The 13,765-nt window shown below is 48.8% G+C and overlaps 1 protein-coding gene across 4 annotated transcripts in view; it reads left to right on the top strand.

Annotated features, from left to right (window-relative positions):
• Positions 1-13,765, top strand: part of URGCP (upregulator of cell proliferation) — an 89,747-nt gene that overhangs the window by 54,682 nt on the left and 21,300 nt on the right. Inside the window, exon 1 of one of the 4 annotated variants that reach the window (XM_057549978.1) lies at positions 854-1,431. The exons of 2 other annotated variants lie outside the window; for them this stretch is intronic. In XM_057549978.1, the coding sequence (XP_057405961.1) occupies positions 1,418-1,431 (14 nt within the window). In that variant the 5' untranslated portion in view covers positions 854-1,417. Of the gene's footprint in view, positions 1-853; positions 1,432-6,344; positions 6,353-13,765 lie in introns of those variants that run through there. One more of the 4 variants, XM_007187678.3, reaches the window with a different exon arrangement.

Here is a 13,765-nt window from a genome sequence, read left to right as displayed (position 1 = left end):
TTAAAAAGTATCTGACCTCCCCCATTCCAGTGGCAGTCATTACTGCCTTGAATCAGGCCATTTAGCAGTTGCCCACTCCCCACACTCTTCCTTAACCCTGGTCCTCTTAGATTTATACCTACTTTGGGTCTCACAAACCCCCGTGGCTTTACTTATCAGCTCACATTTACAGAGCATTATCTTCTGAACTCAAGGCAGCAATTCTGAGATTCCATTTTACTGAAGGAAAGAAGGATGTGATGGATTCGCGAGAGGTTAAGAGGCCATTTACCAGGCAATGTATTAATCACTCTACAAATATTAACTCATTCAGTCCTCATAGAGAGGAAGGAACCTATTATCCTCATTTTTCAACTGAGGAAACTACAGCCCTGGGAAGCTTCTATCTTGCCCGAGCTTCCAGAGCTGGTAATTGGTAAGAGTTCAGATTTCAACCCAGGTAGTCTGGCTCCAGAGCCAAGGTTTTCAGTCACAGCTTTACTGTCTCTTGTTCTTATTAGTAGCAAAATAATAGAGTAATGATTATTAATAATATTTAATATAACAGAAATGTGATCAACAGTGGTTTTCATTATCCAGAGCTTTTTAAGTGTTTTTACTTACAAGAGCTCACTTATCTCTGAAAACTCATTTTGCCGAGACAGGAACTGAGGCTCAAGTACCCATCGCTGATGCTGTGAAACCCACCGCAGGAATTACAGACTCATTATTATTGGTAGCTAATATAATGTAAAGGATAATAAAAAGTGCCTCCACGGTCCTTAGGGCTTCACAGTGTGACCTGACACACCTTTTACGATGGGTAACCGGCTCTGAGAGGCCAGCAACTCGGGCAAGGTAGCACACCAAGTAAGATACAGCAAAGTTATCGTTTTGCTTACTAATAATAACGCCTCGTCCTCCAGAGCTAAAGAAAAGGCTTTTCTTAAGGAAATCAAACTCATATCGCAGGGAGGTGGTGACTTCACCTGGGTCCTGCAGCTGCTTCGTGGCCCCGGGGCAGTTTCTCGGCTGGTGCGGCACCGAAGGCGCCTCCCGGCGAGTCCCGGCCTGCGGGCACCTGGGCACCTGGGCAGGTGGGCGGGTCCGCGCTGCGGGTCGCGGACCGCCCCCGTCCCCGGTGCCAGCCCCGTGCCGCCCGCGCCCCCAGCGCCCCCAGGCCGCTCCAGGCCGACCCCGGGCCCCCTCCCCGAGTCTCCACCGCCCCGCACGCTCGGAGCCGATACCCGGCCTCACCCTCCTCCGGCTCCGGGCCCACTCACACCCGTCTCCGGCTGACCCGGGGCCCTCCCCGCGCCCCCGCCGCCTGGAGCTGCCCGGGCGGGCGGCCGGCGGCCGGTGCGAGGCCCCTCCCCGACGGAGTCGCTCAGCTCGGAGGAAGCGGAGGCGGCGGCAGCGCCGAGACCTCGCCGCGCTCATGGCGTCGCCCGGGTGAGTGCGGCGCTCGCGGCCGCGCCGGGGTGGGGGGGGGCTGCGGGGTGGGGGCTGCGGGCCGCCGCTGGCGGCCTTCCCCGGCCTGCGGCCCCGGACCCCCGCCCTCCCGCCCGCCCGCCAGGCCCCGCGGCCCTCTCCCGCCGACCTCGGGCGGAGGCGGCCCGGGCAGGGGCGGGCTGGGGGCGCGGGCTGAGGATCTCGGCTCCGGGGGCGGGCTCCGGGGCCCGGGGCGCGGAGGCTGGCGGTGGGGGGGGGAGGGGGGACGGGCGGAGCGGGAGGGCGTGCGGGAGCGGCAGCCCCCCACCTCCCAGCGGCGCCCCCGGCCTGGAGCCGCGGCGCCCGGTGCGCGCCCGGCGTCTGCCGCCCTGCCTTCCGCATCTGTTTTCTCCGCTTGCTCGCGTTGGAGTTGATGCTGGGTTCTCACCGCCGTTGGGATGCAGCCTGGATGTCCCCGAACGTCCGGAGCAGGGGCCGGGGCAGACCCTGCCTCGGCCTGGTCCGGGCCTCCAGCTTGGGCTGGGCCGCGGGCCCGGGTACAGTGGCTGCCCCTATTCTGACATCACCTCCATTCCACTGTCTTGGTGTGAAAATGTTCTTTCTTTTAGGAAATGATGGTGACCCACAGAGTTTGTAATTTTTTTAAAAAAATTTTATTGCAAAATAAAACCTCAGCAATTCATTATGATTACTTTTTGTTTTGGTAATTTAGTCGTGAAAGCTGGGAATGACAAGAGTTAATCCAACAGCTACGCTTCACAGAGGAGGAAAATTAGTCTCAAGGTCATTGCTTTAGTTGGTAACCGGCTTCATTTGACTGCTGTCCACCATTCAGTGTGTCTCAGACCTAGTGGTTATGGTAGCAATTCGCTGTGCATCCTTGCACATCACAGAGGGCTTTTACTGGCGCGTGGGGTGGGGTGGGGGGAATGGTGGGCTGAGAGGCAGAGAAATTGGATATCAGGCCCCTTACAGGTGAGGGAAGTTCACTGGAGTGAACTGGCTCAGTGCAGTGGGCCTTGATGGAGCAAGCTGGGTTTTGACTCCAGCCAAGTCATGGGCATTTCCCATCTACCTGCTGTCTTTCTGGGTTTGGGGAGGAGCAGTCAGAAGTACCCAGTACTTTGAGCTTGTGATTAGAATAAACATTTCATCCTTCAGAAGGCCAGGCTGTCACCCAGAGGTTCAAGGTCCTACTGGGTTCCTGGCCCTCGTGTCAGGAGAGGGTGAAGCAGGACGCACCGGAGGCAGTAGTGGGTGCCTGAGCCTGTGTGGGTCTGCCGTGAAGCCTTTACAAAGTGATGGTGCACTGGGCATCCCAGCCCACTACATTAAGTCAGAGGCGGCCTTAATGCTGGGCTGGTGTGCCCTTCTGTGAGCCAGTAGTCCCTAAACTGTGTCTCTGTGGAAGGTCATGTAAGTGCAGATTTGATATTTGCAGTCCCGACTGTTTTTGAGGGATCTCTTGAGTCTGAAGTTGGTACTTATTTCTGAGGGGTACCCATTGCAAAGCTGAGGTCACAGCGTTTTTAGTATACTTTATGTCATTTCATGGGAAGAACTATGTACTTATTATGGTATATACAAATTTGGGGACAGTCTACATCTCCATATGTCTGCAGGCTTTGCTGGTAGACCAGAGTCTAGCCAGGGAGACCTGGTTTCCTAAGCTTCTTTGGCCTCTCCAAGTCAGCAGACATTCAGCCTACAAGACTAGGTGCTGCAGGAACAAGTCCAGAGATTCAGGGCAGGGACGGGAGGGGAGCCGTGATTTCTGCTGGGCTGTTCACGGAGGAGCCTCCAAATCTGGTGTTCTTTTCTAAGTGACAATTTCCGTAAGAGAGTTGGGAAGGAAAGAAGAAATTCTGACAGTTTTTGAGGAGCTTACCAATGTGCTAGGCCTTATGCAAAAGAAAAGGACAAGAATGAAGGCATCAAAGGAAAAGATATATTTGAGATGACTCACAGCCCAGTGTGTTTGGAATTAAGTAGAGACAAGGCCAGAGACGGAGGCAGGGCCAGACTACAGGACCTGGCCTCCTTTTGTGGGCTTGCTGCCCACTGTTCGCTGAAGGATATTTGTCATCAGGCTCTTGGGGAATCCATGTGACAGCAGTATGGAAGAGGCGGAGGGGACAGGAGAGATGGAGCTCATCAGCCTGCTACCGTCTACCCTCTTCTGCGGGCCTCCACTCCTTACAGCCCCCATCTCTTCTTTACTCTGCCTGCTTCCTCATTGTTGGGGATTCCTTGGGTTCCGTAGTCCATCTCTGCTAATTCCTACCTAGCACACATTCTCTGCATGATTGCATCCATTTCTGCAGCTTTAAATGTCCAAATCAGAGGTTCTTAACCTGGGGTACACGATTCATGGGTGGGCTTCCAGGGTCCTGCATTCCCTGAAACTGTATGCGGCATTGGGGTCTGTGTGTAGTTTTCGGGGACCAAGGTCTATAGTCTTCATCATCTGCAACCTGTCTCAAAGGGGCCCCTAGCCATAGCAATTTTACAGTCTTCCATCCATACCCACCTAGAGGGATAGCAAACCTAGTTAACTGTGCAAAATATATATATTTTTCAGATTGTTAATGGTAGATAATTTGAACAACAAAAAAAGTATAAAACAGAGAATAAAAATCAAGTGTAGTCTGACTTTCTGTAGACCACCACTTTAAACATTTTGGTGTCTTTTAAATTAGGCCATTATTTTTATCAGGGAGACATCCTTACAGATACAACTAGAGTCCACCCCGCTTCCCCCCAACCTCCCTGCCTATCTTAGTTAGGCAGGTATCCCGACAGACATTTTCTATCACATTTACATGTTATATTCTTTGTTTTTCCCCCAAATTTTAAAATTTATTATTTTACACATAACGTAAAATTTGCCACCTTAAACACATTTGCTCCTTTTTTACGTAAATGGACTCATACTGTTCTGCAGCTTGCTTTATTCACCCAGCAGGATGCTTTGAAATGCTTTTCATGTGAGAACAAAGAACAGATCTACCTAAAACTTGACATTTGTATAATATTCTGGGTCATGGTTATGTTATTTAGTTAAGAATGTTTTCAGTTTTCTTTGTAAGATAATGCTGCACAATTGGTGTCTCCCTCTGGACACGCACAAGTGGTTTTCTGAAGTAGATACAAAGAACTGTGGTCAGAGGGCCAGCCCATTTTTTTAGCTGATACTACCAAAGTATGCTTATAAATGATTGTACCACCTTCCCCTTCCACCACCACATTTTAAGGGCTCTCTCCACCTCCCAACATGTGATGACAAAAGACTTTAAAAGTTTTGCCTGTCTGGTGGAATTATTGAGTCAAGAAATAGGAAGCTAATGGCATCTTTATTCACCCCATGTTCAAAGATAGAGACTTCCTCCCTGACTCCTATATTCCTTCAGAAATAGTCAGTCCTAATTTCTTTGATCCGGTTGCTAACATCGAATTCTAACCATCCATATCCCGTAAGTAAACTCTTACCTTCAGGTTTTTGTTTCAGAAAATGTGGTCATCGTAGCACTTAAGTCGTCTTTGCACTGGGCCAGGAGTGATGTAATGAGACCTGTCCTGGAGTCCAAGTGTGGGAGGCAAGGAGCCCCACCAAGCACCTCACCTGCCCTCCTGGCCGCTCCCTCAGGATTCATCTCCCTTGGAACTGAAAGCACTCCCATTAACATCCACTGGACATTTAAAAGTACGCCGGACTTAACTTCAACCTTTTGTCTTCCCTGTCCAGGAAGATTCTCTCCCAACACCGACATTTTGTGGGGAAGGAAAGGATCCTGGGCTTCCCCTTTTGGGAAGGGCTCAGCTTTCCCACTGAAGCCTTGCCTGGTCCAGATGGGCCACAAGAGCTCCAAGCTCTTCACAATGGGTGGAGGATGGGTCCTCTAGCCAGGCCAGGGGTGGGGAGGAAAAGGCCCACAGATCACACTGTGGGGAGGAGACACTGAGCAAGTCAGGCAAGGTATGTAACTGCTCCTGGGTGAGGTCCAACAGGAGCCCTTAGCCTCTGCTCAGGAGCTGCTGTGGCTTCCAGAGAACACACATGGCTTTGCCAGCAGGATGCAGACTTTGCTCTTCCCCAGTAGATCTGGGATTGCCCAGTGAGCCAGCAAGCACCCCAGTGTGTCCCCACTGGAGAAAACGAGAGAACTGGGAGGGGTGTTGTAGCTGAACCGTCCCTGGCTCTGCAGGGCAGCTCACCGAAGCCCACTTACCTCCCTGTAGGTGGCAGATGTGCCGGTGCTTCATCAGCTGGAGTGCCGTGTGGCGAACCCCTGCCCCGGCTCAAGGAGAGCCTCTCCTCATCCACAACCACGAGCCCCCGGCAGGGGCTCTCCAGTCCAGGGAATGTTCTTTTAAATTTAGATCCTGCCTGCTTCCAAAGAGTGTATTGTTAGGCCCTGTTCTAAGTGCTTTTGCTTATATTATGTTATTTAATCTTCACGACAACGCTATAGTAAGTCCTGTTATTATCCGTATTGTGTGGATGAGGAAATTGAGGCCCACCTAAGCAGTTTAAGTTAAAACTTGATGCCAAATGACCCCATTATGGATAGTCGGTTTAAATTTGGTTACTGAGGCAGGACAAAAATGTTGGACACAGTACTTTGTTCTGATCACAAAGCACATGCAGTGTCTCTCCGGCACGCTCGGGATGAAACTGAAGTAAGAATGTATTCACTCGGTTTGTTGTATTCACTTGGTTTGTCTGTATTAGCAGAGTGGTTGTACTTTCAATTATGCTTTTATGAAATACGGCTGAATGTGGAATAACTTGGACGCGGCTCTTTCTTTTAAAGAAGAATTCCCTCCGGGAGGCTGTACGTTCTGAGCGAGACCACCTGCACGTAGTTCAGACGTGGTGGTTCTGTCCTAGATTCTCCGCGTTGTAACTTTTTATAAAATTGTAAGTTGCCTTACTTTTAAAAACAAGTAATATATGCATATGGTAAAAATTTCAAAAGGTATAAAAGGAACATAAATGAAATCTCAGGCACCTTGCCCCCTGTTCCTGTCTGAGAAACTGGCATCCTCCTTAGAGAAGCATGCCCCCGGGAGGCAGGGCACAGTGTGGATTCGTGTCCTCCTCCTTGTTCTGTTTTAAACCCAGAATGCCTTTTGGAGATGTCTTTTGTTTAAAAATTATTTATTTATTTATATTTATTTTTGGCTGTGTTGGGTCTTCGTTTCTGTGCGAGGACTTTCTCTAGTTGCGGCGAGCGGGGGCCACTCTTCATCGTGGTGCGTGGGCCTCTCACCGTCGCGGCCTCTCTTGTTGTGGAGCACAGGCTCCAGATGCGCAGCCTCAGTAGTTGTGGCTCACGGGCCCAGTTGCTCCGCGGCATGTGGGATCTTCCCAGACCAGGGCTTGAACCCGTGTCCCCTGCATTGGCAGGCAATTCTCAACCACTGCGCCACCAGGGAAGCCCGGAGATGTCTTTTGTTACTTTGTTTCTGTTTAGATTCTTGGCTCCTTCTCATGGACTTGCAGGTCTTTGTACATTGAGAAAACTAACTTTCATTGTTTGTGTTACAAATGCTTTTCCTTTGTTATTTACCTTTTGACTGTATGAAGCCTTCCCTGCTCTGAGATCTTCTTTTTAAGTCTTTCATATTTCTTTCAGTGCATTTTTGGTTTCATTTTCTAATTTAACTCTTAGATCCAGGTAGTTTTCATTTTGGTGAAAGGAGTAGTAGGGATTTACCTTTATTTTTTCCATATTGTTGTAATTCAATAATCACCAGATACTTAGAGCTGCCTGGAACAGGGACAAAATGCCCACCTGTATTTGGGCCTGTTTCTGGGCTCTTCTTTTACTGAACTCTGTCTATTCATGAACCAGTGCTACAGCCTTAACTTACTGTGGCTTGTACTATGCTTTACTGTCTCGCAGGTTTTGTCCGCCTTCATTACTGTTCTTTTTCAGAATTTTCCTGATTATTATTGCACAGATATTTCTGAATAGAATCAGCTCCTCTGTTTTCAAACCTAAATTCACTTATTGGTTAATTTAGGGAGAATTGACTTTAAAATGATAGTGAGCCTTTCTTTCCCCAAAGGATATGGCTTTTCATTTGTCCAAGTCTTTTACATTCTTTAGTATTTAGAAATTCTTTTCATACAGATGTTGCACATTTATATGTGTATTCTTAAATTTTTTCTTGTCGTTACTCTAAATGGGAGTCTTCCTTTCACATCGCTAAACTTGTTTGTATATAAGAAGGCAATTGGGTTTTTAAAATAAATGTTTTGTATGTCCCCAGCTTACTGAATTCTCTCATTGCTGACAGCAGTTTTCCAGTTGATCTCTTAGTTTTTCCACATCATCGTTTCTTTCTGTTATCATGGGTAAATAGCAAGGTGCTTCTGCTTTTGTTGTGGGCAGGCTGTGTGTCTGTAGGAAGGGAGCCAGCAGTGGTCTTGTGGATACGCTGTGGAGTGCTGCCTTCCCTAAGTGGCCGCAGCCCTCTGTGGCCCCCGTGTTGCTCAGCATCTCCACGGAGGCCGTCCTCGGGTCTTGGGCCAGAACATGAGCGCTAGCTTGCTCATGGTCCCGTCACGCTCATCCACAGCCTTCCCACTCGAGACAGTAGCAGCTGTACTGAACCTGAACATTTGGAGGTTTCCTGGACTCTGTCTTTCTCACACACTCTGTCCAGTCCTTCGCAGAGACTTTCAGAGCCCAGCCCTGTGTTGTCGCCGCTGGTGCTGCCACCCAGGTCTGATCTTTGTCATCTCTAATCTGTTCTCAACATCAAACAGGCATGTCGACTTGCACTCAGCCCATCCTCCGGAATAAAAGCCAGAGTCTTTGCTATGGCCCAGAAAGTTCGGTCGTACCCGGCCTCTTCTACTGCCTTCCCCCTGCTCACTCCATACCAGCTGCACCGGCCTCCCACCGATCCCTGAGCCCCTTCGGCCTGCGTGGCGCCTGGAACGCGCTCCCCAGGGAGCCGCGCGTGGCTTATGCCCTCATCTCCTACCAAGCCTGCCCTTGCACGTCCCTTTCTCCAGGAGGCCCACCGTGACCTAGTTACAGCGGTCTGTGCCCCCATTCACCACATGCCCGGTACCCTGATCCTAGTCTACACTTTCTTTCTTTCTTCCAGCGCACTTAACACCTCCCAGTGTATCTTCTATTTAAAACTTTCAAAAATTGTTTCTTGTCAGTTTCCCCCACCTCACTGAACGTAAGCTAAGAGCAGAGACATTTATGTCCTTCGCCGATATATCCCAAACTCCTAGAAAAGTTCCTAGCAGGAAATAAATGTGTGGATAAATCCAAGAGAACACTGCCTTATATAAACTTGCTTCACACGTGTAAATCTCTCTGGGTCCCTATAGCAACCTGATTAGGTGTGCAGGACAGGGATGGCCAGCTTTGTTTTAAAGATTAACATACCTGTATTTTGTAGAGTTCATGTAATGAGTGTTGACAGTATGTCTCCAACCTAACCCTAGTATAAACTCCTGGAGGATTGGGGCAGCATTTTAGAGCTGTTTCCTCTTGTATGGTGAATCTACATAGCACGAACCTGGGACCAAGACCTGTTGCTCATTACACTGATTCTCTCCTTGCAACGCTCTTAGGTTGGGGTGTAGCAATGATTATTGCCCCAGGGTCCTGCTGGAGGGGCGTCAGCAGTAGGCAGGACACCTTTGCCTGACATATGGGGGGTGTGTCCTTTCCCAGTGTGCTGCCTCTCCTGCCTTCAGGAAATTCTAGGTGCATAAAAGCAGGACGGCAGTGGGTCCCTCTGCCACGCTCCCTGCACGTGCCAGCACATTTCAGGGACTAAACTGCCAGGCTTCACGGTGCTTGTCTATTACCTACGTTATAATAACCGACGTCTGCTTGTCCTCATGTGCTGTTTGATGGAACCTTTTCATGTATGTTTTCTCAGCCAGTCCCTACTGCTGCACAATGAGTTTTAAACTTTTCAAAGTGTGTGGTCACCTTGCAGAGGTGGGATGGCCCCTAGTTTTGGCTTCGATACTGTGGATGAATTGTGTTCCCTCCGAAACATATGTTGAAGTCCTAACCCCTAGTACTTGTGAATGTGATCTTTTTTGGAAGTAGGTTCTTTGCAGATGTGATTACTTAAGTTGAGGTTGCACTGGGTTAGGGTGGGCCCGAATCTAGTGACTGGTGCCCTTACCAGAGGCAGAGAAGAGACACAGACATGGGACTTCCCCGGTGGTCCAGTGGTAAAGAATCTGCCTTCCAATGCAGGGGACGCGGGTTCAATCCCTGGTCAGGGAACTAAGATCCCACATCCCGCGGGGCAACTAAGCCCGCGTGCCACAACTACTGAGCCCATGTGCCTCAACTAGAGAGCCTGTGTGCCGCAAACTACAGAGCCCACACGCTCTGAAGCCCATGTGCCACAACTAGAGAGAAGCTCACGTGTCGCAACAAAGAGCCTGCATGCCACAACAAAAAGATCCCGCATGCTGCAACGAAGACCCAAAGCAGCCAAAAAAATAAATAAATAAAAATACTAAAAAAAAGAGTGATATGTGGACACACACAGGGGAGAACCCATGTCAAGAGAGGCAGAAACTAATACAGCTGTCAAGAGCCACACATACTTTGTCTTCATTTGGTAGGGATGCTATAACAAAGTACCACAAACTGGGAGGCTTGAAGGAAACAGAAATGTTTTTTTCACAGTTCTGGATGCCAGGTGTCTGAAACTCAGGTGTCAGCAGAGTTGGTTCCTTTTGGAGGCTCTGAGGGAGTCTGTCCCAAGCCTCTCTCCTACCCTTCGGTGGCTGCCAGCAATCCTCAGTGGTCCTTGGATTGTAGATGCATCATTCCAATCTCCACTTCCATCGTCACATGTTTTTCTCCCTGTGAATCCAAATTTTCCTCTTATAAGGATACCATTCATTGCATTAGGGGCTCACCCTACCCCTGTATGACATGATCTTAATTTAACGAATTAGATCTGCAAAGACCTTATTTCCAAATAAGGTCACATTCACAGTAGGGAGTTAGGACCTGAACATATGTTATGGAGAAACACAGTTCAACCCACCAAGAGGGTTTGAAAAAGTTTATTCCTGATTTAGTGAGGCTTTCTGGGTAGAGCAACTGGCCTCAGGTTTTGTTTTGTTTTTTTGTTTTGTTTGGGGGGTTGTAATGGGGTGAGGGTCCCTCGCTAGCACCAAAGAAAGGAGCCCTCAGGCTCTCTTCTTGTCTGCTGGCCCAGATGTGGGGCAGGTCAGGAAGTGGAAGATCTTGAAAGCTATTAGCATCAAACAGCAAAAATTGGGTCAAACTATTATCCAAAGTTATTAATAATATACTGTCAACTACGTTGTGGTAAGCAACTGCTCCGTACTTCGTCTCCTTCTGTTAGATTTTCTGTGCCGTCTTGTTTTATTGGCACCACCCAATGAAGGAGCCAGGTTTGTTGCTAGGAATTAGCCCCGCTCGCAAGGTTTGGGCAGTTTATTCTTGGCCTTGAGGGGCACTGTCCAAGGAGTGCCCAACTCTGCGGTGGTAGCAGGCATCTCCCTTTCAGAGGTGGGTCTCCTGAATCAGAAGCTCCAGGTATAAATAGAATTTATAATTACCTCAGGTAATTCTGTTGTGCAATGGAAAAAGAGAACGAAGGACACAGGAAAGTGTGCCTTGCCCTGTCTCCTAGGACTGACAGCCAGTGAGGCGGATGGCCTAGTGCTGTCAGGGTCTTGACTCTGCCTGCCAGACTTGAAGGGAGCCCTGTGCACAAAGCAGGATGTCTGCTTCCTAACTTCGTGAGAAACAACTGTTAGACACACTTGGCCCTCAGGGTGGCATTCAGATCACTTCTTGCCCTGGAGAGAAGTCTGTGTGGGGAGGTGCCCCCAGAAGGGAAGTTGAGCCGTGATGCCACAGCACCAGGGCTCCAGGCCTGGGCAGCACGGAGACCAGGAGCCCATGCCCGGGCCGGACCTCTGTGCTGGTGGCCCCCAGGCAGGGCCTGAGCTGGGTTCCACTTCTGGCTCTATGCCCCGGGCTCTTGAAAGGACCAACATGGGCCTCAGGAGAAGACCAAAATCTAAATAGCCCTTAATGAGGAAGTAAAACGGGACGCAGAGAATGTAGTCCTATATATCCATTAATGCAACGAGCTACAGCAACATGAATAGGTCAGAAGTAGGAGGCGGGGGTGGGGGAGGATTGGTTAACATATTGAGTAATTGTTCAAAAGAGCAAAGGCATTTTCTTGGTACTTTTCTGTATATTTGTCTTATTTTTGGAATCAGAAAAAGACATTAGCAATTTTCAAAAACTGCTTTGTAGAAGGCCGCTTTGCTCACGTCTGGGGCCACTGGAAGCACTGCTTGTTTTCACTCCCTTGGTCTTGTCTGCCTGTGGAGGCAAGAGCAGGCTTGGCAAGACTTGGAGTTGGCAGATGGGCTGTTTTTTATGGTTTTTGTAATTACCAGCTGTAATTATAAGTTACCTAAAACCTATCTGAGCCTTACAAATAACGAGCCAAAAGGGAACCAGAAGATTCATGTTCGGGTTCTGGCCCTGTGCTTCCTAGCTTGGTGATGTTGGGCCGCTTAGGCTGCCATAACAAAGGACCACAGACTGGGTAACTTAACATTTGTTTCTTGCAGTTCTGGAGGTCGGGAGTCCCAGGTCACGGTGCAGGCAGATTCAGTTTCTCCTGAGGTGTCTCTCCCTGGCTTGTAGATGGCCACTGTGTCCTCACCTGGCCTTTTTCTGTGCACCTGCAGAGAGAGAGCAAGCTCTTGGGGGTCTCCTCCTCTCATAGGACAGCAATCGCATCAGATCAGGGCCTTACCTTTGTGACCTCATTCAACCTTAATTACTCCCCTACAGGCCATATATCCAAAAGCGTTTCAACATCGGAATTTGAGGGGACACAATTCAGGCCATACAGGTATTGAAGCAGAGTTGTAAATTAAAAAGCATTGCACAAAGGTGAGATTCTATTGGTGTTCTCTCTTGCAAGACTTGGCTCTGCTTCCAGTTTACAACACAGAGACTCAATTAGGTGTGCACTTTGTTGGCAAGAATCAAGAACAGATTTATATGTATATTTTCAGAAATTAGCACAAAGTCAGGGTTGTCCCTGTGATAATTTCACTCTTGTTTTCTACTTTCTTGCATGGAAAATATAAGGTTGGAGTTAAGCTCCTCTCCTGGGAAATCCTGGCGAGTGTGTCCTGAGAGCCTGTGTGCAGTGGGAAGAGGCCAGGCAACGCCCTGGGTGTAACTACCTGTCCTCTGCCCTTGTCCTACCTGGGTCTCAGCACAGGGCTGCATGCCACCACCAGGCCGGGCCTGCTTCTTCGCCTCTGGGAAACTATTTTTTTTTAAATGGGAATTATTTATTTATTTATTTATGGCTGTGTTGGGTCTTCGTTTCTGTGCGAGGGCTTTCTCTAGTTGTGGCAAGCAGGGGCCACTCTTCATCGCGGTGCGCGGGCCTCTCACTATCGCGGCCTCTCTTGTTGCGGAGCACAGGCTCCAGACGCGCAGGCTCAGTAGTTGTGGCTCACGGGCCCAGTTGCTCCGCGGCATGTGGGATCTTCCCAGACCAGGGCTCGAACCCGTGTCCCGTGCATTGGCAGGCAGATTCTCAACCACTGCGCCACCAGGGAAGCCCCTGGGAAACTATTTTTAACCAGTCATGTTTTCTTTTTTTAAGGTTACCTTTTTTTCTTATTACTAAAGCAATATATGTTCTTTGCGGAAAAATGAAGAGAAGACAATGAAAAGTCCCATTTTTATCAGCATCAGGGTCAGATTAAGTCAGAGAGTTGCCTAGTACTCTGCACTGATAAAGTGGCTAAAACAGCCGCGAACACAGTGACCACTGAGGTTACTGGAACTCCCTTCAGAGAGGGCTGAGGATGAGACCTTCAGGGAACATGCTGGAATAACAACCAAGCGTCCTGAAATCCTTCTTTCCTCTAGGAGGGTGGATTTGATTAACACAAAACAGTGCTTTTGCTGATGAATTAAATGGAACTGGATTGCTTGTCTCTGAGGGGGCCTGCCACAAACTAAAGTTTAAACCTGTACACTCTTGGAAGAATATTGGTTTGAAGGGGTGCCAGGTTACCAAGTTTTCTTGGGGCACACACGTATCTGATTCTCGCCCTGACCCTGACTAACAGCATTACTTTAATAGCTCATTTAGTTTTATTAAATCAATACATGCCTCTTCCATTTAAAAAATCCAAATAAGACAAAATAAATGTATATCATACTACCCAGAAATAACTAACCACTATTCATTTTAAAACATTTTATTTGGAAATAATTTCTAGTTAGAGATAAATTACAAA

This window comes from Balaenoptera acutorostrata, chromosome 7 (genome assembly GCF_949987535.1).
Source record: "Balaenoptera acutorostrata chromosome 7, mBalAcu1.1, whole genome shotgun sequence".
In the NCBI taxonomy this organism is placed as follows: Eukaryota; Metazoa; Chordata; class Mammalia; order Artiodactyla; family Balaenopteridae; genus Balaenoptera; species Balaenoptera acutorostrata.
This window is presented reverse-complemented; position numbering and strand designations above follow the sequence as displayed.